The sequence below is a fragment of the Sapajus apella genome, unplaced genomic scaffold (assembly GCF_009761245.1).
Source record: "Sapajus apella isolate SASKATOON/1434 unplaced genomic scaffold, GSC_monkey_1.0 scaffold14, whole genome shotgun sequence".
In the NCBI taxonomy this organism is placed as follows: domain Eukaryota; kingdom Metazoa; phylum Chordata; class Mammalia; order Primates; family Cebidae; genus Sapajus; species Sapajus apella.
In genome coordinates this window covers 6,974,702-6,996,369 of record NW_022436954.1, presented here as the reverse complement: position 1 = coordinate 6,996,369, position 21,668 = coordinate 6,974,702, and the positions used below count along the sequence as shown (strand labels likewise).

Here is a 21,668-nt window from a genome sequence, read left to right as displayed (position 1 = left end):
GGGCATAGTGGTGGGTGCCTATAATCCCAGATTCTTGGGAGGCTGAGGCAGAAGAATTCCTTGAACCCAGGAGGCAGAGGCTGCAGTGAGCCGAGATAGCACCACTGTACTCCAGCCTGGGCAACAGAGACTCTGTCCCCCAGCCAAAAAAAAAAAAAGATAAAATTCTGAATTTGCCCTGGCCTCAGGATCTTTGCCTCTTCTGTTGCCCTATGTGGCACCCTGTGCCCCCAGGCTTCTCCTCATCCCATCTCTGGCGACCTCACCTCTGGGAGTGCCTTCCTTCGCTGCCTCCCAGGTCATCTCTGTGCCTTTTGTGTTCTCTGCAGCACTCACTCTTGAGAATTATCATTTGTGCAATGATTTTAATAAATCCACATAGTGCTTATTCCTCAGCCAGGTACTGTTCTTTTTTTTGGGGGGGGGGGCAGGGAAGATGGAGTCTTTCTCTGTCCCCTAGGCTGGAATGCAGTGGTGTGATCTTTGCTCACTGCAACCTCTGCCTTTGGGTATAAGCGATTCTCCTGCCTCAGTCCCTCAGTAGCTGGGACTACAGGCGTCCACCACCACACCTAATTTTTGTATTTTTAGCAGAGACAGGGTTTTTCCATGTTGGCCAGGCTGGTCTCGAACTCCTGACCTCAGGCAATCCCCAGGCACTGTTCTTGACAGGTCCTAGGTGCTTCACAAATATTAAATCATTTAATCCTCACAACTACTATGATGTCAACACTTTTTCATCCCCATTTTAATATGGAGGCAATAGAAATACAGAGAGCTTGTGTAAGTTGCTTGAAGTCACACAGCTGACAGTTTAGGGATCATCTGCTTCAGTAGAAAAGCTTCATCTGGGGCTGCCCTGGTCACTGCTAGAGCCTTGCACCCACAGCAGTGCAACACACATTGTAGGATTCTAAGAAGGCTGTGTGGGAAATGGGACCCGGCCACTCGGAAAGGCTGCTGGGGAGATGGACGCCTGGAAAGGCCACTGCTGGTCAGGTGGGCAGCAGCGTGGTGGCCTGGAGACAGTGCCAAGAAATGAAAGGTGTCCTTGACAGAATGGATGTTGATGAATAAGAGAGGAGGCCAAGGACTGGGGGGAACCCCTGACTCCACTTCCCTTCATGTTCCCTCCAAAATGCATCCAGAACCCAACTCCTGTCTCCTCCTCTGCTCCCACCCGGCCCACGCCACCATCCCATCTCCCTGGGATAACTGCAACAGCCTCCTAAGAGGTATCCCTGCTCTCATCCTCCCCTCTTCCTACACACAGCAGCCAGAGGGATCCTAAGAAAACTAAGATCATGTCACTTCTCTGCTCAAAACCTGCCAGTGTGTTTGGAACCTGCAGGATCTGGCCCCTGCTGCTTCTCGGCAGCTGTGCCTCCTGCCATCCTGGCCACTCCAGGGCAGCTACCACCCCAGGGCCTTTGCACCGGCTGTTCCACGGGCCGGTAAGGCTCTCCCCTACATTTCCATGGATCTCACTTCCCTGCTATCTTCAAGTCTTTTCTCACCATGCCCCACTATTGAAAATGCAACACCGCTGGGCAAGGTGGCTCACGTCTGTAATCCCAGCACTTTGGGAGGCCGAGGTGGGCAGATCACTTGAGGTCAGGAGTCTGAGACCAGCCTGGCCAACGTGGTGAAACCCCGTCTCTACTAAAAATACAAAATTTAGCCAGGCATGGTGGTCCACGCCTGTAATCCCAGCTACTTGGGAGGCTGAGGCAGGATAATTGCTTGAACCAGGAAGTCGGATTTAGAGTGAGCCCAGATCACACCACTGCACTCCAGCCTGGGTGACAGAACAAAAGTTTAAGACCAGCATGGACAACACAGCGAAATCTGTCTATACAAAAAATACAAAAATTAGCCGGTTGTGCTGGTGCCTGCCTGTAACCCCAGCTACTTGGGAGGCTGAGGTGGGAGGATAGCTTGAGCTCAGGAGGTCGAGGCTGCAGTGAGCTGTGATCGAGGAAGGACGGAGGTGGGCACGGGAAGGGACGGGAAGGGAAGAAGAGGCAGACGGTTAGATTACACAGGCCCTGAACTCCATCCTAACGCCTCCAAGACTTTCAAGCAAGGGATTACCAGGTTTGTGGATCTGCTGCAACTTGGCTGCAGTGTCCAAAATGGGTGGGGACAGGTGGGATGAAAGATGAGGCTGTGGAGACAAGCTACTGGCAGAGAGGACACACTCTAAACCCGGGGAAGATGATATTACCCAGAGAGGGGGAAGGACCAGGACACTGCAGGGCCCAAGACCATCACCAGACCCGAGTCATGCGGCTCTTTTGTTCTAGGAACCACAGCTGACCCGAGTAGCAATAGCAGCATTTTCTTTTTTTGGGACGGAGTTTCGCTCATGTTACCCAGGCTGGAGTGCAATGGCGCGATCTTGGCTCACCGCAACCTCCGCCTCCTGGGTTCAGGCAATTCTCCTGCCTCAGCCTCCTGAGTAGCTGGGATTACAGGCACGCACCACCATGCCCAGCTAATGTTTTGTATTTTTAGTAGAGACGGGGTTTCACCGTGTTGACCAGGATGGTCTCGATCTCTTGACCTCGTTATCCACCCGCCTCGGCCTCCCAAAGTGCTGGGATTACAGGCCTGAGCCACCGCGCCCGGCAATAGCAGCATTTTCACTCCGCAGGTGTATCTCTTCCACACTTTGAGGTGCTTGCCCGCCTCTGATTTCTGTAGCTGGGATTTAAGGCCCTACCAGGCCATAACTCGCCCGCCGATAGGCGGTCAACTCCCTGATTCAGCTTTTCGTCTCCTTCACCCCTTTACATCGGACTCACGAGGGCTGGGGGGCAGCTCCCTTTCGTTAAGTGCTTCCCGCGTGCCAAACACCGCATGAATTCCCCTCGGCCCTACAGGACGAAACGACCCGCGCAGTGGGTATGCAGTTCCACTGAGGACGCCCAGAGGGACAGCCGGGCCCGCAGCGGTGAGATCCCCAGCCTGTCCAACCCAAACCCCAGGAGCCCTCGCGGCATTTCTAGAACATTCAGAACCTAACAGCCAGGATGCAGGAAGGCCGGGCCCGAGGCCAGAGCGCTGGAGAGCAAGGGCAGCTGGCGGTCCAGGGCTAGGTAGCGCCCACCGGCAGGGACCCCCATCCTGATACGCGGGCGAAGGGCTGGGATCCTGTGACGCTGGCGATCCCGGGGACCGCCTGGGACTCGCGGCCCTCGGGAGCGAGAGGAAAGGGCCGCCGGAGCCACAGCGGAGCCTACTTGCGGCCGGGACTGCCATACTCTACGGGCGGGGCGAAACCCGGCCTTTTGAAGGACGGCCATTTAAGCCAATCAGCGCAAAGGGTTGGCAACCCTCTAACCCAATTGGAATTTCTCTCATTTTAAAGGCGGTTCCTACATGGAGTCCAGCAGCCCAATGGGAGACGTGGAAATTTCCAGAACGAACAGGACCAATGGACGCGGCCGGTGCGGCCACGATTGGCAAAGCAAAAAACCAATCCGTGTCGCAGAAGTCTGCTCCTCCCTTCATTCGTGGAGCCTGAGATGGGTGGGGTTTATAGAGAAGCGACCAATCCTGAGGTGCGGGGGAGGTAGGGTTGAGGGAATTACTCCCCGCTGTCCAATGAAAGGGAAGCAGAGATGATGGGCTGAACCTCAAGCCAATAATAAAGCGGCACAGAGAGCCCTCTGGAAGAACTCGACCAGTGAGCAGGCGAAGAAGGGGCGGGAGCCGGGGTCCCGGCAGCTTCTAGTAGGTTCCAGAAGGCGGCGCGTGCGGTTGGTAACGCGGAGCGGACGGATTCGATTCAACGGGGTTCCGGGCTGCGCTGCGCTATGGAGCAGGTGAAGGGGGAGGGGCGGGCCAAGGCTCGGGGACCGGCGGAGGCCAGGCCGCGGCAGGGGGGCGGGGCGGGTGACGGATCGAGGCGACCGGAGAGGGGTGCTGGGGCCGGACAGAGCGGCGGCGGGGAGGCGAGGGCGTGAGGGCCGCTGCCGGCGGGCGGGAGCGGGGTCTATAGCGAGGCCCGGCCGCGGGGATAGCCCATCACGTCTTGGTTGGGCGAGGAGGGCCCAGAGGAGGCCACAGCTCGTGAGTACGGCCGGCGGCGGGGAAGAAGGGGCCGCCGCTGGGCCCTGAAGGCGTCCCGAGGGGCGGCTGGAAGCCGAGCGGGGGAGGGGGTGGGTCGCACGGGGCTGGGTGGAGGTGGGCGAGGGACTGGGGTCCGCACTCGCGAGGTCGCCCTTCGGGAGATCTGAGACGGCCGACCGAGAAACCGCTCGGACTGGCCACGAGGAACTTGGATGGATCCAGGGGGCGGACACGGGACTACACTGGGAGTCGCCGAGGGTCGTAGCAGCCTGCGACCCAGTTGGGGCAAATCCTACTCTTCTGCATCTGAGCAGGTCGGGGTGGGAGAGTGTTGAGCGCGTGTTTGAGGAGCCGCAGGCTGACTGCCTGATGCGGGGAAGGGGAGGGTGCCGCAAAAGTCCTTGGAACGAATTCCATCTCTGCCAGTGTTTTACAAACGTTTTGCGGCTCCTCCCCCTCTTCTTGTCTGCTTGTGTGTGATTGTCGAGTGACCGAGGACTGACACTTCCGAAAGGTGGGTTTTTGACTACATGGGGAGGAATTCGTGGTTGTAGATAATTTACACTACAGAGATCAGCAGCCGGAAGTTATGGGCCTCCATTGAGCATTTGGGGGGTGAGTTTGAAGTGGCTGCTGCTTGCTTTCAGTGACTTGGTTATGTCCTCAGCAGCTTGTGGTCGTGAAAGGCCTAGAGGTTTTGTTCCATTGGAAGCTGTCATTGAGCTGTAATGATTCATCGGAAGAAAAAGGACAAAACAGCTCACTTTTTTTAGTGTGAGACAGAGCTGAGCCTTGTGGTCTCCTGTAGCAGTCGGTTCTTTGGGCATAACTCGAGCTTCCTTGCTGTGTTAAAGGAAAGACTAGAAGTGAAGTTAATAAACTTTTTGTTGCCCATGTAATAGTAAAGTTGTATCTAGGATTAAATGGGCTGTAGTATAGGGGAGGAAAAGATTTCTGGACTAAGACATTGCTCTTTTAAGAAAGTGTCTCAGCTGGGCGCGGTGGATCACGCCTGTAATCCCAGCGCTTTGGGAGGCTGAGCCCAACAGATCACCTGAGGTCAGGAGTTCGAGACCAGCCTGGCCAACATGGTGAAATCCCATCTCTACTAAAAATACAAAAATTAGTGGGGCATGGTGTAGCGTGCCTGTAATTCCAGCTACTGGGGAGGCAGGAGAATCGCCTGAACCCCGGAGGTGGAGGTTGCAGTGAGCCACTGCACTCCAGCCTGGGTGAGCCAGACTCCATCTCAAAAAAAAAAAAAAAAAAAAAAAAAGGCGCAGTGGCTCACGCCTGCAATCCCAGTACTTTGGGAGGCAGAGGCAGGAGAATCCCTCGAGCCAGGAAGTTGGAGGTTGCAGTGAGCCGAGATCGTGCCACTGCACTCCAGCTGGGCAACAGAGTGAGACTCAGTCTCAAAAAAAAAAAAAGGAAAGGCTCTCTTTATAATGTTGCCAAATTTTAATTTATTTTTTAGAGACAGGGTGTGGTTCTGTGGCCCAGGCTGAAGTGCACTGGCAGGATCATATAGCTCACTGCAGCCTTAAATTCTTGGTGTCAAGTGATCCTCCTGCCTCAGCCTCCTGAGTAGCTGGTCACACCACCACCACAACTGTCTAATTTCTAAATTTTTTGTAGAGGTGGGGGTTTCGCTATGTTTCCCAGGCTGCTCTTGAATTTCTGGGCTCAGGGAATCCTCCAGCCTTGGCCTCTCACAGAGTTAGCACTAGGATTACAGGTGTGAGCCACCTTGCTTGGACTTAAAATGTTTGTTTTTAAATCACTCCACCCATTATAGAAGTGTATGTACAGGTAGATAGTCAACGAATATTTTGCTGAACTCAGGACTGCAAACTGATGTGGTTTCTGTACAGATGACCTGCCATTTAACCCCAGGTGTGTTTGGGCCCACTGTCTTGAAACCATTCCTGAAAATAAACACGCAACTTCTCTACCTTTTATTTTCATTTTCAACTGTCAAGTTTGTATTTCAGTTTAGAAAATATTCAAGTTGGGCCGACCCGATGGCTCACACCTGTAATCCCAGCACTTTGGGAGGCTGAGGTAAGCAGATCTCGAGCTCAGGAGTTCGAGATCAAGCTGGCCAACATGGTGAAACCCCATTTCTACTAAAAATACGAAAGAAAAAAAAAAGAATTAGCCTGGCATGGTAGTACAAGCCTGTAGTCTCAGCTACTTGGGAGGCTGAGGCAGGAGAATTGCTTGAACCTGGCAGGCGGAGGTTAGAGTGAGCTGAGATTGTGCCACTGCACTCTAGCCTGGGTGACAGAGCGAGACTGTCTCAAAAAAAAAAAAAAAAGTGTTCAGGCTTGTATTTTTTTTAGTAGGGGCCTTTCAAATAAATCCCACAATGATACACTTCTTACATTTAACCCAGCACAGGCTTATGGCTGTGTAACACATTCAGCAAAACAGTATTTACTGTTATGTGCACTATGTGCTGGTATTTTTTGTCCCACTTGGTCTTTTAAAATGCTGGTCATGACCTACGAAATTGATTTCCTGACCCACTGCTGATCAGTGCTCTCTTTGAAAAATGCTTTTCTAAAGGATAGGCAGGAACTTCACCAGCTGCCTCTTGACACCACTTGAGTTTTGTTAACTCCTTGTCTTCTGGCCTCCATCTTGGGCTCTAGGATTTTTTAATCCCCTGTTTGCTTAATTTGGCAGGTTCCTTATGCCCTTCCCTCTGTAAGGTCTGGCTGATTGATGGAAGTTTCCGATCTCTCTATTTCAGGGTTCCAAAATCATTTCTCTTTATTTTGAGACAGAGTCTTACTCTTTTCCCCCAGGCAAGAATGCAGTGGTGCGATCTTGGCTCACAGCTACTTCTGCCTCCCAGGTTCAAGCAGTTCTCCTGCGTCAGCTTCGTAAGTAGCTAGGTCTACAGGCATGCACCACCACATCCAGCTAATTTTTATATTTTTAGTAGAGATGGGGTTTCACCATACTGCCCAGACTGGTCTCAAACTCCTGACCTCAGGTGATCCACCCACCTCGGCCTCCCAAAGTGCCGAGATTGCAGCATAAAATTTCTTAACAAAATGATTTCTTCCATCAATTTACTGGGTCATGGGTGGATAATACATACAATGAGTTACTAACTTTGGTGACATAGCTCTATCTCACGGAATGTTTACCTCTTAAAGGGATCCTTTGGCCTGGTGTGGTGGTTCACCTTTGGGAGGCTGAGGCAGGAGGTTGCTTTAGGCCAAGACGCCATCTCTCACACACACACACACACTCACACTCACACTCTCTCTCTCTCTCTCTCTCTCTCTCTCTAGCCAGGCCTGGTGACACACACCTGTAGTTCCAGCTACTTAAAAGGCTGAGTCAGGAGGATTGCTTGAGCCCAGGAGCTCAAGGGTACAGTGAGCTGTGATCATGCTGCCACACTCCAGGCTGGTAACAGAGTGAGATGCTGTCTTAAAACAAATACAGCTGGGGTCTCTGGCTCATGCCTGTAATCCCAGCACTTTGGGAGGCCAAGGTGGGCAGTACATGAGGTTAGGAGTTTCAGACTGGCCAACATGGTGAAACCCCACCTCTACTAAAAATAGAAAAGTTAGCAGGGTGTGGTGGTGTGTGCCTGTGTTCCCAGCTACTCAGGAGGCTGAGGCAGGAGAATCGCTTGAACCCAGGAGGCAGAGGTTGCAGTGAGTTGAGATCATGCCACTGCACTCAAGCCTGGGGGACAGAGCAATAAAATTTATTTATTTTGCGTCTCAAAATAAATAAATGAATGAGTGGAGCTTTTTGAGGGGTCCCTGCCCTCAGGTAGGCTTTTGTGGGGCAGCTCAGTAAGGAGAAGCCCGTTAGTGAGGACCCTGTTCTGACAGGGCCAAGGTCCGCCTCTCTTTTTAAAACTGCTGTATTTCACCAGGCGTGGTGGCTCACGCCTATAATCCCAGCGCTTTGGGAGGCCGAGGCAGGTGAATCACCTGTGGTCAGGAGTTCGAGACCAGCCTGACCAATATGGTGAAACCCCATCTCTACTAAAATTTAATGGTAGCGTGCACCTGTAGTCCCATCTACTTAGGAGCCTGAGGTAGGAGAATTTCTTGAACCCGGGAAGTGGAGGTTGCAGTGAGACACTGCACTCCAGCCTGGCGACAGAGTGAGACTCCATCTCAAAAAACAAAGGAAAACCTGCTGTATCCCTATTTCTTGCATTCTAAATCTTTGAGAAAGGAGAGGTATTAATACAACAGTATTTCTTTATTCTCCATCTCCTTTGTTATGTAGTAATATTTAAGCATGGCAAGAATCAATTTGGGGGCTAGCTTGATTCTTATTCATTAATGAACATTTACCTATCATGTGGCGACATGTTGCCACACCAGGACATGGAGATTGGTTCTTCTCTGATGGGAGGACGTGGTAACCATGCCATAGGCAAGCATCTTGCCGCTCCTAAGAAAGAGAAGCTTCCCTGCCATCCCACAGCCTTTGGGGCACTGGAGTATGTGTCACTGCCACTCCATCCACCTTCTTCCTGTGGAGGGTGACGAGGCCTGTGCTTCGTTTGTCTTTTGGATACTTTGGAAATCTGTGACAAGTGAATTTACTCTTCCGTGAAAGGAGCGTGTGGGTCCAAGCTTTTAAGCCACTCCTGGAGTGGCTTCCTGAGCTCCAGGTGGAGACTGGAAGAATGGCAGAGCCCTCGTTCATCAGGTGGGGCCGGCGTGGCGCGCAGCCTGGGCTCTTTGCCTCTGCTTATTTTTTCTTTGTTGGCTCCCTAAGGAAGGTGTGGGAAATTAAATAAAAATGAACCTGTTTTCTCCCTTCTGATCTATAAAGTAATCTATTTATTTGTTGATAACTACATAAAAGAATGAGTATCATCTTAAAAGGTTGGGATGAAATGGGCACGTCATAGAGAAGCTGTGTGCACTTTTTCCCTCAGGTCAATGAGCTGAAAGAGAAGGGCAACAAGGCCCTGAGTGCAGGCAACATTGATGATGCCTTACAGTGCTACTCTGAAGCCATTAAGCTGGATCCCCACAACCACTTGCTCTACAGCAACCGTTCTGCCGCCTACGCCAAGAAAGGAGACTACCAGAAGGCTTACGAGGACGGCTGCAAGACCGTCGACCTAAAGCCTGACTGGGGCAAGGTCAGCTGTGGGCAGCAGAGGTGGAGGGGTCCTTCATACATTTACAGAAATGCCCTTTGGTGGCCTGAGGCTCACCTGTCTTGATAGACTGATAGTTACCTACCCACCTCCCTGTTTGAGTCTCCGCCTCAGAAATGGTATTTTTCATCAAAGCTAAGATACCCATTAGTTGTAATACAGGCTTTATTTTTGGTGCTAAGAAGGAAGAGGCCAGGGCTGGGCGCGGTGTCACACACCTGTAATGGTACCTACCTGCCAACCTGCCAACACTTTGAGAGGCCAAGGTGGGCAGATCACTTGAGGTCAGGAGTTTGAGACCAGCCTGACCAACATGGTGAAACCCTGTCTGTACTAAAAATGCAAAAAAACTGAGCCAAGCATGGTGGCACGCGCCTGTAGTCCCAACTACTCAGGAGGCTAAGGCAGGCAGATCATCTGAGCCCAGGAGGCGGAGGTTGCAGTGAGCTGAGATCGTGCCACTGCACTCCAGCCTGGATGACAGCGCAAGACCCTGTCTCAAACAACAACAACAAAAAAAGGCAGGTGCAGTGGCTTCTGCCTATAATCCCAACACTTTGGGAGGTTGAGGCATTACTTGATTACTTGAGCCCAAGGGTTTGGGTGCAGCCTGGGCAACATGAGGAGTCCCTATCTCTACCAAGAATAAAAAAATACCTAAATGGAAAAAATGCTGACAAAGAAACTGACTACAGCTGATGAGGTGAATGGGGTGGGTTGGGGCAGATGTCCCTCTGCTATTTGGATGGATTCTTAAAGTAGCAGCCTTGGTTGGCTTCATAGCCTACTCTGTCCTTTTTTCTCTTTGGCCTTCGTGTGAATTTTTTTTATTTTTTTCCCCATAAAATGTAGGATTGTTCTTTTCTGAGTTCGTTTTCTGGATTTACCTCTGGGTGTTCTTTATTTTGTGTCTTTCTTTTTTGGTTTAAGGGCTATTCACGAAAAGCAGCAGCTCTTGAGTTCTTAAACCGGTTTGAAGAAGCCAAGCGAACCTACGAGGAGGGTTTAAAACACGAGGCAAATAACCCTCAGCTGAAAGAGGGTTTACAGAATATGGAGGCCAGATTGGCAGGTAGGCACCACACACCATTTTCTTTCTTATTGTTTTTTTAATGGAATTAATTTTGAGGCTCCCCCCCACCCCCTTGCAAAATGTCAGTCTGGTAGGGTATGGGATGCAGTAATTCTAGTGAACTTATTTCATAGTGATGTGCTTTCCTTCACTCGGACAGAGAGAAAATTCATGAACCCTTTCAACATGCCCAATCTGTATCAGAAGTTGGAGAGTGATCCCAGGACAAGGACACTGCTCAGTGATCCCACCTACCGGGAGCTGGTAGAGCAGCTGCGAAACAAGCCTTCCGATCTGGGCACGTAAGTGGATGCCGCTCATTGAGGTTCTGGCAATGGGGGGAATGTTATGCTGTCTTCCTATAACCTCACAGCAGAGGGTTCCCTGGTCTTAAATGGCAGAGTTCTGCCTTTGCTTATTCTCTGCAGAGCAGTGGGGCGTGGTTGTTTGTTCGTAATTATAGAAAGGGTAGGGGGAGCACATATTCAGTAATCTAGAATGTTCCTTATAGTCCAATATACCTCTTGCCTGGTCTCCTAGAACTCTGATCTAGCATCAACCCCATCCTTTCCATCTATATTTAGGTCCTACTGTCTGTTGGTATATGGGAGTGGAAACAGGGTTGCAGTTCATGTGTAAAGCTGTGTCTAAGTCATGTAACTTGTATCCGTCTCTATCTCAGTCCTCTGGCCCCTGAGATCAGCTAGGGAAGTATACCTGTAACAACTCATTCCTCTGTATATGCCAGCCTTGAGGAATAAACTTGACCTCTGTTACTTTATTTCATTTTGTTTTATTTTTTTTCGAGATGGAGTCTCACTCTGTCACCCAGGCTGGAGTGCAGTGGCGTGATCTCGGTTCACTGCAATCTCCACCTCCTGGGTTCAAGAGATTCTCCTGCCTCAGCCTCCCTAGTAGCTGGGATTACAGGTACACACCACCACACCTGGCTAATTTTTGTATTTCTAGTAGAGACGGGATTTCACCATGTTGGCTAGGCTGATCTCGAACTTCTGACCTCAAGTGGTCCACCTGCCTGGGGCTCCCAAAGTACTGGGATTCCAGGTGTGAGCCACTGTGCCCAGCCATCTGTGACTTCATTTTATTTTTTATTTTTTTGACTTTATTTTAGATGGATGGTGTTTTGAAGGTTTGAGTGTTCCCTAGTTGTAGCTCATGAGTGGTGCAAAATCTAGATCTGACTTTGATAGTAAGAAGGAGTTAAAGATTGATTGTGGGGAGGAGTAATTGCAATATTTCTTTCTTTTCTTAAATCAATAATAGGAAACTACAAGATCCCCGGATCATGACCACACTCAGTGTCCTCCTTGGGGTCGATCTGGGCAGTATGGATGAGGAGGAAGAGGTTGCAACACCTCCACCACCACCCCCTCCCAAAAAGGAGACCAAGCCAGAGCCAATGGAAGAAGATCTTCCAGAGAATAAGAAGCAGGTCTCGTCGTTTCCCTCCTCACTGTCATACTTTTATGAACAACTAGAAATCTTTATGTTAAATGGGAACATCTGTTGACCTTGAATGACCATGAGTATTACTATTATTATTTTTTTAGAGGTCTCACTGTGTTTCCCAGGTTGGTCTTGAACTCCTGGGAAACACACTTCTGCTCTTCAGCTAGGATTACAGTCATGAGCCAATGTACCCAGCTGTTAACTATTTTGAGTGCTTTAGTATATGCTAAGCTTATGGCTATTATTCATTAGAATGGTGAGCATGTTAAAAGATCAGCTTCAGGCTGGGCACAGTGGCTCACACCTGTAATCTCAGCACTTAGGGATGCTGAGGTGGGTGGATCACCTGAGGTCCAGAGTTCAAGACCAGCCTGGCCAACATGGGGAAACCCTGTCTCTACTAAAAATACATTAGCTGAGTGTTGTGGCGTGCACCTGTAGTCCCAGCTACTTGGGAGGCTGAGGCAGAAGAATCGCTTGAACGCGGGAGGCAGAGGTTGCAGTGAGCCGAGATTGCACCCCTGCACTCCAGCCTGGGCAAAAGAATGAGACTCCGTCTCAAAAAAAAAAAAAAAGAAAAAAATCAGCTTCACAAGAGATTTCCTAGGAGTAACTTACAGCAAAGACTGAGCAACACAGCAGCTGTGTTGCTGCCAGTGTGTGAATGTTGGTCAGAACAGGACTGGAAAGTTGTGAGCAATTCAGGTCCTTGCCATGATCCAGAAGAGCGTTGTCCACATCAGTCTCAGCTTTTGCTTCCTGGCTGGACGTGGTGTGTAGTTGGGAGTGTCCGCTAAGCAGCACTCTTGGAGCAGGAGGCATGTGCCTCAACAATTTCATTTTCCTCCTTGTAAACTGGAACAGCAGATTGTTGCTAAATTTAGCACCTTGAAATGGGAGAGTGTTGGTTGTTCAGGGTGTCTCAGCTGGAAAAAGGCCCTCCAGTGTGGGCGGTAGTGAGTTCTGCTGAAGACTCGTGCCATTCACCCCCTTCTCCCCATCCTCTCACCACCCGCTCTGCTGTGGTTCCGTGACAGCTAAGACCCTGAGGCAGCCATACAACCAAAACCAGATCTGCTGCAGCCTCTCAGAATAAAGCCTGGTCCAAAACTGTACCGTCCTCACCAGTTGCTTCAAGTCAAAGGGATTTCTTCTCCCCTAAAGAAGCCCTCTGCTTCCTGACAAAAATCCATGATAGTAGGTGGGAAAGGGGGAGTTTCAGAGCAAGCAAACATGAAGTTTTCATTCTAATGGCTGATAAATGGCTATTGTCTATAACTGATGAAGAGGTCTTCAGAAGAACTTGCTAGAATTCTATATTAGTTGTATTTCAGAACTTGTGACAGATCATAGATTGTTGCTGTCTTTGTCACCTGAGTTAGATTTGCTCAGCACTCACTTCTTCTAAACCTCATGTAGGCACTGAAAGAAAAAGAGCTGGGGAACGATGCCTACAAGAAGAAAGACTTTGACACAGCCTTGAAGCATTACGACAAAGCCAAGGAGCTGGACCCCACCAACATGACTTACATTACCAATCAAGCAGGTGAGGCCCAGAAACAAGGGGCAAGGGAGTTGTTGGGTGCCTCTGAGGGAAGGAGCAAGGACTGACTGTTCTTTTTAACCATCCTGCCTGACAGCGGTATACTTTGAAAAGGGTGACTACGATAAGTGTCGAGAGCTTTGTGAGAAGGCCATTGAAGTGGGGAGAGAAAACCGAGAAGACTATCGACAGATTGCCAAGTATGCTCGATCTTCCAGAATACCTTGAGTAGTGTGGAGGGTTTGCTGTCCAAGACTTCAGTTTCCCTGCATGGGGAGGAGGGCTCCTGGCTATAGAATCTGCTATGTTAAGAAAGGGCTGGCAAGAAGGTCACCGGAGCCAAGACAAAAGGTGTTGAAAGGCAGTGACACGGGCCTTTCTAGTTGCAGGTGTGTTTTCTCTGCAGGAGCTGACCTTCTCTCTTTGTCCTAAGCAACACTTGTCCCTGTTTTCTTTATCAGAGCTTATGCTCGAATTGGCAACTCCTACTTCAAAGAAGAAAAGTACAAGGACGCCATCCATTTCTATAACAAGTCTCTGGCAGAGCACCGAACCCCAGATGTGCTCAAGAAATGCCAGCAGGTGGGTAGGAAAAGAATAGGGGTGTTTTCCTAATAATTGAGCTGTTGTTTCTTACTGTTTTATTTATTTAATAATGAGCTTGACTTTTTTTTTTTTTTTTTTTTTTTTTTTTGAGACAGAGTCTTGCTCTTGTTGCCCGTGCTGGAGTGCAATGGCATGATCTCGGCTCACTGCAACCCGCGCCTCCCGGGTTCAAGCCATTCTACTGCCTCAGCCTCCTGAGTAGCTGGGATTACAGGCATGCGCCACCATGCCCAGCTGAATTTCTTTGTATTTTTAGTAGAGATGGGGTTTTACCATGTTGACCAGGCTAGTCTCTGACCCCGTGATCCGCCCACCTTGGACTCCCAAAGCACTGGGATTGCAGGCGTGAGCCACTGTGCCCATTACTATTTGTAGAGAAAGGGTCTCACTGTGTTGCCCAGGCTGGTCTCGAACTCCTGAGCTCAAGTGATCCGCCCTCCTCGGCCTCCCAAAGCACTGGGATTATAGGCGTGAGCCACTATGCCTGGCTGAACCTGACTTTTTTAGGTCATGGCTTTGGTCATCTTCTCTGCTTCTTTCTCTGTCATTTAACAGTCACAACATGTAGGAGATGATCTGGCTTTTTTTTGCAGCTTTCTGTATTGGCCAAGAGTTCAGCACTAAATGTGTTACTATTGAGGGCCTGTGCATTTAACAGTAGTTCTTGTAACAACATTTTTACTATTTTATACAACAAAAGTGGTGTGAATTAGGCCAGTTGTCTTAAATTATGTAGGGGGTGAGTTTATTCACAAAAGGATTGGTGAGAAAATGAATGGGGCTGGCTAGGCACGCATTCTTTTCATACAGGCCTTATTTTTGTACCAAGTGTCGTGTCAATGTCATTCATTCTCTTTCATGGTATAGCTTAATAATAAAGACTGTAAATTTCTTCTAAAATCTTGTCAGCAGTACTCTGAAAATTAAAATCGTAATGTGGTTTTTAAGTCCAATATTTAGATGTTTATGAGCATTAAATTACTATTCCAAGAATTATTTTTTGTAGGCAGAGAAAATCCTGAAGGAACAAGAGCGGCTGGCCTACATAAACCCTGACCTGGCTTTGGAGGAGAAAAACAAAGGCAACGAGTGTTTTCAGAAAGGTACTGCCTGCAGCTCAGGGGGCTGGGTGTGTGAGAGCGGTGCTGGGTGCTTCCCGTGCCTGACTGGGGGGTAAATAGGGCCTGGTACACATGGGGGCTTTTTAAAAGATTGTCTTTGTTTTTCTTCCCCAGGGGACTATCCCCAGGCCATGAAGCATTATACAGAAGCCATCAAACGGAACCCAAAAGATGCCAAATTATACAGTAATCGAGCTGCCTGCTATACCAAACTTCTGGAGTTCCAGCTGGCACTCAAGGTGAGACCCAGTTGTGTGGGAGCAGCCATTACTGTAAACCTGCAGATGAGGAGAGGGTTTTTCTCTCTGTGTTTTCATCAACTTTGGGTTGATGATGTTTGAGGTAGTCTCTCGCTCTGTCCCACCTCAGCCTCCTGAGGAGCGAGGACCACAGCACATGCCACCACACCCAACTACATTTTTAATTTTTTTATAGAGTTGGGGTCTTGCTATATTGCCCAGAATTGTGTGTGTGTGTGTAAAATATGGGATGTGTATCTAAATGGTTCTGGCCCATGGAGTTATTAGTGGTTGGCAGTACATGGGTCGTTTCACTCTCATATCCTTCCTCACATTTTTTCTTTGTTTTTGCCTTTTTTGTTTTTTTGGGTTTTTTTTGAGACAGAGTCTTACATTGTTGCTGGGGCTGGAGTGCAATGGCGTAATCTTGGCTCACTGCAACCTCTGCCTCCCGGGTTCAAGCAATTCTTCTGCTTCAGCCTCCTGAGTAGCTGGAATTATAGGTGTGTGCCACCACATCCGGCTAATTTTTTATATTTTTAGTAGAGATGGTGTATCATTATGTTGGCCAGGCTGGTCTCGAACTCCTGACCTTGCGATTCACCTGCCTCCGCTTCCCAAAGTGCTGGGATTACAGGCATGAGCCACTGCACCCGGCCTGTTTTTGCTGCCTTTTTTTTTTTTTTTTTTTTTTTTTTTGCTTTTTGAGATGGAGTCTCGCTCTGTCGCCCAGGCTGGAGTGCAGTAGCGCAATCTCAGCTTGCTGCAACCTCTGCCTCCCAGGTTCAAGCGATTCTCCTGCCTCGGCCTCCTGAAGCTGGGGTTACAAGGCGTGTGCCACCACGCCCGGCTAATTTTTGTGTTTGTAGTAGAGATGGGGTTTCACCATCTTGGCTAGGCTGGTCTTGATTCGTGACCTCAGGTGATCTGCCTGCTTTGGCTTCCCAGAGTGCTGGGATTATAGGTGTGAGCAACTGCGCCCAGCACAGTTGTTTTTTTTTTGTGTGTTTTTTTTTTTGTTTTTTTTTGTTTTTTTTTTTGTTTTTTGGGACAAGGTCTGGCTCTATTGCCCAGACGGGCTGGAGTGCAGTGGCATAATCTCAGCTCACCGTTACATCCGCTTCCCTTGCTTAAGCTATCCTCCCACCTCAGCCTCCTCAGTAGCTGGGATTACGGGCATGCACATTGTACCCAGCTAATTTTTGTATTTTTTATAGGCAGGGTTTCAACGTGTTTTCCCAGGCTGGTATCAAACTCCTGGGCTCAAGAGATCCTCTTGCCTTGGACTCAAAGTCCTGGGATTGTAGGCATGAGCCACTGAGCCTGGCCTGTGTTTAATTTTTGAGGAACGACCCTGTTTTTTCAGCAGCTGCACTATCGTTCCTTGCTTTTCTGTTTTGCTCAGGTAGGTAGGTCTGCTGTTCTCAGTCACATGAAATTTGGTCAGATACGATTAAGTTTAACACTGTGGAGTTCCCATCATTCTCTTGAGTATCAGCCACCCTTCCTCTATCAGAGTTTTTTGGACTGTTCTCTAGCTGACAAACCTGGACCGTACTGTGGGAAGGTGACAAAGTGTGATCTGTCTAGAAGCAGCCATACCTGGGTTTGTGTTGGTTTTATATTTTGTGCCACTGTCTTCTGGGTCTGTGTCTTGGCCTAGAGACAGCATTTCCACTACTAGAATTGTCTAAGAAGGGCTGGGCGCGGTGGCTCAAGCCTGTAATCCCAGCACTTTGGGAGGCCGAGGCGGGTGGATCACGAGGTCAAGAGATCGAGACCATCCTGGTCAGCATGGTGAAACCCCGTCTCTACTAAAAATACAAAAAATTAGCTGGGCATGGTGGTGCATGCCTGTAATCCCAGCTACTCAGGAGGCTGAGGCAGGAAAATTGCCTGAACCCAGGAGGCGGAGGTTGCGGTGAGCCGAGATCGGGCCATTGTACTCCAGCCTGGGTAACATGAGTGAAACTCCGTCTCAAAAAAAAAAAAAGAATTGTCTAAGAGGTATGTCAAAAACATCAATTTGTGATGCAAAGACTAGCAGGTTGTCAGTCACCTGGGAGGTGGGCAGTACTTCCCTAGTCATGAAAGCGTGGAAGAAGAATGAATGGGATTTCTGCTGCTTTGCTGACTTCTTGGTGGAAGGGTTAGAATTAGGCCCAGGCATGCTCAGTGTGCTGCATCATGTTCTTTTCTTCATAATTTCTTACTTGGAAGATGTTTCAAAAAGAAGAATACATAGTGAATTCCTGAGGTCAGGAGTTCAACACCAGCCTGGCCAACATGATGAAACCCCATCTCTACTTAAAAACAAACAAACTTCCACCTTTGTTTGACAACTAAATATTGACCTGTTATTGTCGAACCGTTTGTGAAAGAATTGTATACATTTGGCACTTAGACTGAGACATCCAAGTCTCATGCACACATTGCCTGAAAAGACTCCCTGTCCAGTGCAGCACTGTCAGCACAGGTGACCTCACCTGTACCAAGGCCTAATGCCATCTGCTGTCTTTCCATCCATACTCAGATTTGCCCACTTGTCCAAAAATATGTTTTGAAACTCTGGGGTTAATTTAATTTTATTTTTTTGAAATGGAATTAGTTTGTGGTCGCCCAGGCTGGAGTGTAATGGCATGATTTTGGCTCACTGCAACCTCTGCCTCCCGGGTTCAAGGGATTCTCCTGCCTCAGCCTCCCAAGTAGCTGGGATTATTGTAGGTGCAGCCAGTAGCCCAACAAAAAAAATTTTTTTTAAGTAGAGATGGGGTTTCATCATGTTGGCCAGGTTGATGTTCAACTCCTGACCTCAGGTGATCCACCTGCCTTAGCCTCCCAAAGTGCTGGAACTACAGGTGTGAGCCACCGCGCCTCGCCTTGTTTTGTTTCTTTTTTGTTTTTGTTTTTATTTTTTTTAGACGGGATTTCATTCTTGTTGCCCAGGCTGGAGTACAATGGCATGATCTGAACTCACTGAAACTTCTACCTCCTGGATTCAAGCAATTCTTCTGCCTCTACCTCCCAAATAGCTAGGATTACAGTCATGTATCACCACAGACAGCTAATTCTTTAAAAAATATTTTTAGGCCAGGCATGGTGGCTCACGCCTGTAATCCCAGCATTTTGGGAGGCCGAGGTGGGTGGATCGCCTGAGGTCAAGAGTTCGAGACCGGCCTAGCCAACATGGTGAAACCCCATCTCTATTTTTAAAATAAATAAATTAAATATAAATATAGATAGATAGATACCTTTTTTTTTTTTGGTAGAGATGGGTTTTTCCATGTTGGTCAGGCTGGTGTCAAACTCCCGACCTCAGCCTCCCAAAGTGCTGGGATTACAGGCGTGAGCCATCGTGCCTGGCCTGTTTTGTTTTTTAACCAACAGTGCTTTTGGATTCAAAAGCTCTCAGAACCAACGCCCATACATTTCATCTAGTTGTCATGTATTCGTCAGTTTCTCAAACTGGAATTGTTCCCCCCTTGCGTGTATTTCCATAACATCAGCCTCTTGCAGAGTCTGGGCCGTTTGTCTTGTGTGGGATGTTCCATCATCTGGAGTTGTCTTTCCTGATGTGTCACCTCTGTGTGCTGTTTGGTCAGGCTTGAGTTGGAATTTCTCATGCTCGAGCTGCCTGTAGTGAGCTCGTCCAAGGGAATGAGCCTAATTTCTTTTTGCCGCTTCCTCCTAGGACTGTGAGGAATGTATCCAGCTGGAGCCAACCTTCAGTAAGTGCCTTTTTGCTGCCTGTCCCCTGTTTCTAGCCTAAAGATGAGAGAAGGAAAGGGCAAGTCCTTTGTCTACTTGTGTGTCCTTGAGACCTGTAGCATTTAGGACCCAGCATCAGCAGGCGTGAACAGTGTTGGTGTGCAGGTGAAGAGGCGCAGGGAGCAGCCTTGGACGCTACTTGTGGATAACGTGCCACCTCTCCTCTTTGTAGTCAAGGGTTATACCCGGAAAGCCGCTGCCCTGGAAGCGATGAAGGACTACACCAAAGCCATGGATGTGTACCAGAAGGCGCTCGACCTGGACTCCAGCTGTAAGGTGGGGCTGCTTCTGGCCTCCAGGGATCTCCTTCCGCCTCTTTTTCTGCTGGGTCTTTTCCGTGTTCAGTCCCTGATATCTTCCCTGTCGCCTCCATTTCTCTGGGGTTGTCTCTTACTTGCTGTCTATCCCCTTGTCAGTTACCTGTTATCTTGGGCCTGCTGAAGTAGTGAGCCGGGTGGGGGTCACACTCTTCCCCTTTGTTTCCTCTGGACTGCAGGAGGCGGCAGACGGCTACCAGCGCTGTATGATGGCGCAGTACAACCGGCATGATAGCCCCGAAGATGTGAAGCGACGAGCCATGGCCGACCCCGAGGTGCAGCAGATCATGAGTGACCCAGCCATGCGCCTTATCCTGGAACAGATGCAGAAGGACCCCCAGGCACTCAGCGAGTACGTAGAGTCAGCGAGGCAGCTTTGCCGGACACGGGGAACAAAAGCAGGCAGATGGGAGTGCACGCAGCTGGGAGGGCTATGCTCGGTCTGTGAGGAAGAGGAATTGTATCATTCCTCCCCAGCCTATGGAGATTGGCAGCGGGTGGTAAGCTGGAAGGGCTTTGTTTGTTAGTTGTGATAGCTTAAGCAATCATTTGGAAAGGCCCATTGAGCTGAGAGAAAGGTCTTGGCTGGAAGCTGTGGTGTGGGCTTGGAGTTGGACTGGCAAGTTCTGCAAGGTGGAGCAGGCCTCTGTGGTCTGCGCGCCTGGCCTCGCCAAGACTCCTCCCTGCTGGGGCCTTCTGTGAACAGGGGTTGAATTGGAGCCTGCTCTGAGAGGAAGATTGTCTCATTTCATATAACTGCCTCTTCCTCCGTAGACACTTAAAGAATCCTGTAATAGCACAGAAGATCCAGAAGCTGATGGATGTGGGTCTGATTGCAATTCGGTGATGACTTGTTCATCCCCCCTTCCCTTCGCCCTCATGTGGAAAGAGGAGCTGGGACCGCGGCGAGCAGCACGGAGCGGAAGGGAGAGCAGGGGGAAAGAAGGCCTCATCTCTATATTTATACATAACCCCAAGAAGACACAGAGACTTGTATTGGCACTGTTCGTGCCGCCGCTGCCTCTGGGCCTTCCCAGCACACGCATGGTCTCTTCACCGCTGCCCTCGAGTTCCGTGTCTCCTTCCCCTGCCCCTAGTCGCTGTCTCGGCTGCTCTCCCATAGTTGGTTATTTTTTATTTGGGGCAGTGGGCATGTATGGGGAGGGAAGGGGCTTCTTCCCAGCCTCAGGTCCCAGCTGTCTCATGTTTATTCCACGTCCCCTTCTCCAATAAAACAAGCCAGTTGGGCGTGGTTATATGTTGCTTTGGCCTTGAGTGATTTTTTTTTTTAACTGAAAGTTGGTCCGGCAGGGGCTGCTCCTGGAACCTGAGCTTGTTCTCTCTGAGGTGGGCCTAGGAGGAGTCTGGTGCTTGGCAGAGCTCCCTGGCTTTGCTGAGAGGGTTGCCAGGTGGCGCTGTTGCTCAGCAGCTGGAAGGGAATCTGAAAGCTTCCCCATCCCAAGTGGTACCAATGAGAGGTTCAGATAAGCTTTGGGGTAACTCTAGTGCTATGAATTCACGTTACAATCTCAGAGAAACTGGCTAGATCCAGAGCTCAGTGGGCCCAACCCAGGAATCAGGGTTCTTTTTTTTTTTGGGAGACATAATCTTACTGTTGCCCTGGCTGGAGTGCAGTGGCAAGATATCTGCTCACTGCAACCTCCGCCTCCCGTGTTCAGGTGATTCTCCGGCCTCAGCCTCCTGAGTAGCTGGGACTATAGGTGCATGCTACCAAGCCCGGCTAATTTTTTTTATTTTTAGTGGAGACGGGGTTTCACTGTATTAGCCAGGATGGTCTCGATCTGCAGACCTCATGATCCACCGCCTCAGCCTCCTAAAGTTCTGGGATTACAGGCGTAAGCCACCTTGCCTGGCCAGAATCAGGGTTCTAATGTGAGATGCTGAGACTTCTGGGGAGAGGCAGCTCTGCTGTCAGCTGCTGTTAGATGTAGGAGTTGTGTCATGGATTTATTTTTTGGTTTTGGTTTTGGTTTTGTTATTTGAGATTGAGTTTCAGGTGGGAATGCAGGGAGCCGGCACTATCTGAGCTCACTGCAACCTCCACTTCCTGGTTTCAAGCGATTCTCCTGCCTCAGCCTCCCCAGTAGCTGGGATTACAGGTGCCTGGTACCACACCCAGCTAATTATTCTAGTAAGACAGTGTTTCGCCATATTGACCAGGCTAGTCTCAAACTCCTGACCTCAAGTGATCCACCTGCCTCAACCTCTCAAATCCTCATGCTGGGATTACGGGCATGAGCCACCGTGCCTTGCTGGGTGATAGTTTTAAAGAACAC

At 49.5% G+C, this 21,668-nt stretch overlaps 1 protein-coding gene across 1 annotated transcript; it reads left to right on the top strand.

Annotated features, from left to right (window-relative positions):
* Positions 1–3,679: 3,679 nt before the first annotated feature.
* Positions 3,680–20,634, top strand: STIP1 (stress induced phosphoprotein 1). The gene is made up of 14 exons (XM_032283011.1): positions 3,680–3,830; positions 9,008–9,217; positions 10,166–10,307; positions 10,468–10,609; positions 11,592–11,760; positions 13,197–13,323; positions 13,418–13,520; positions 13,782–13,902; positions 14,933–15,029; positions 15,162–15,286; positions 18,978–19,014; positions 19,227–19,330; positions 19,551–19,723; positions 20,146–20,634. Exons 1-14 carry the CDS (start codon positions 3,822–3,824, stop codon positions 20,216–20,218), a joined length of 1,632 nt encoding a protein of 543 aa, XP_032138902.1. The 5' UTR covers positions 3,680–3,821; the 3' UTR covers positions 20,219–20,634.
* Positions 20,635–21,668: the final 1,034 nt, after the last annotated feature.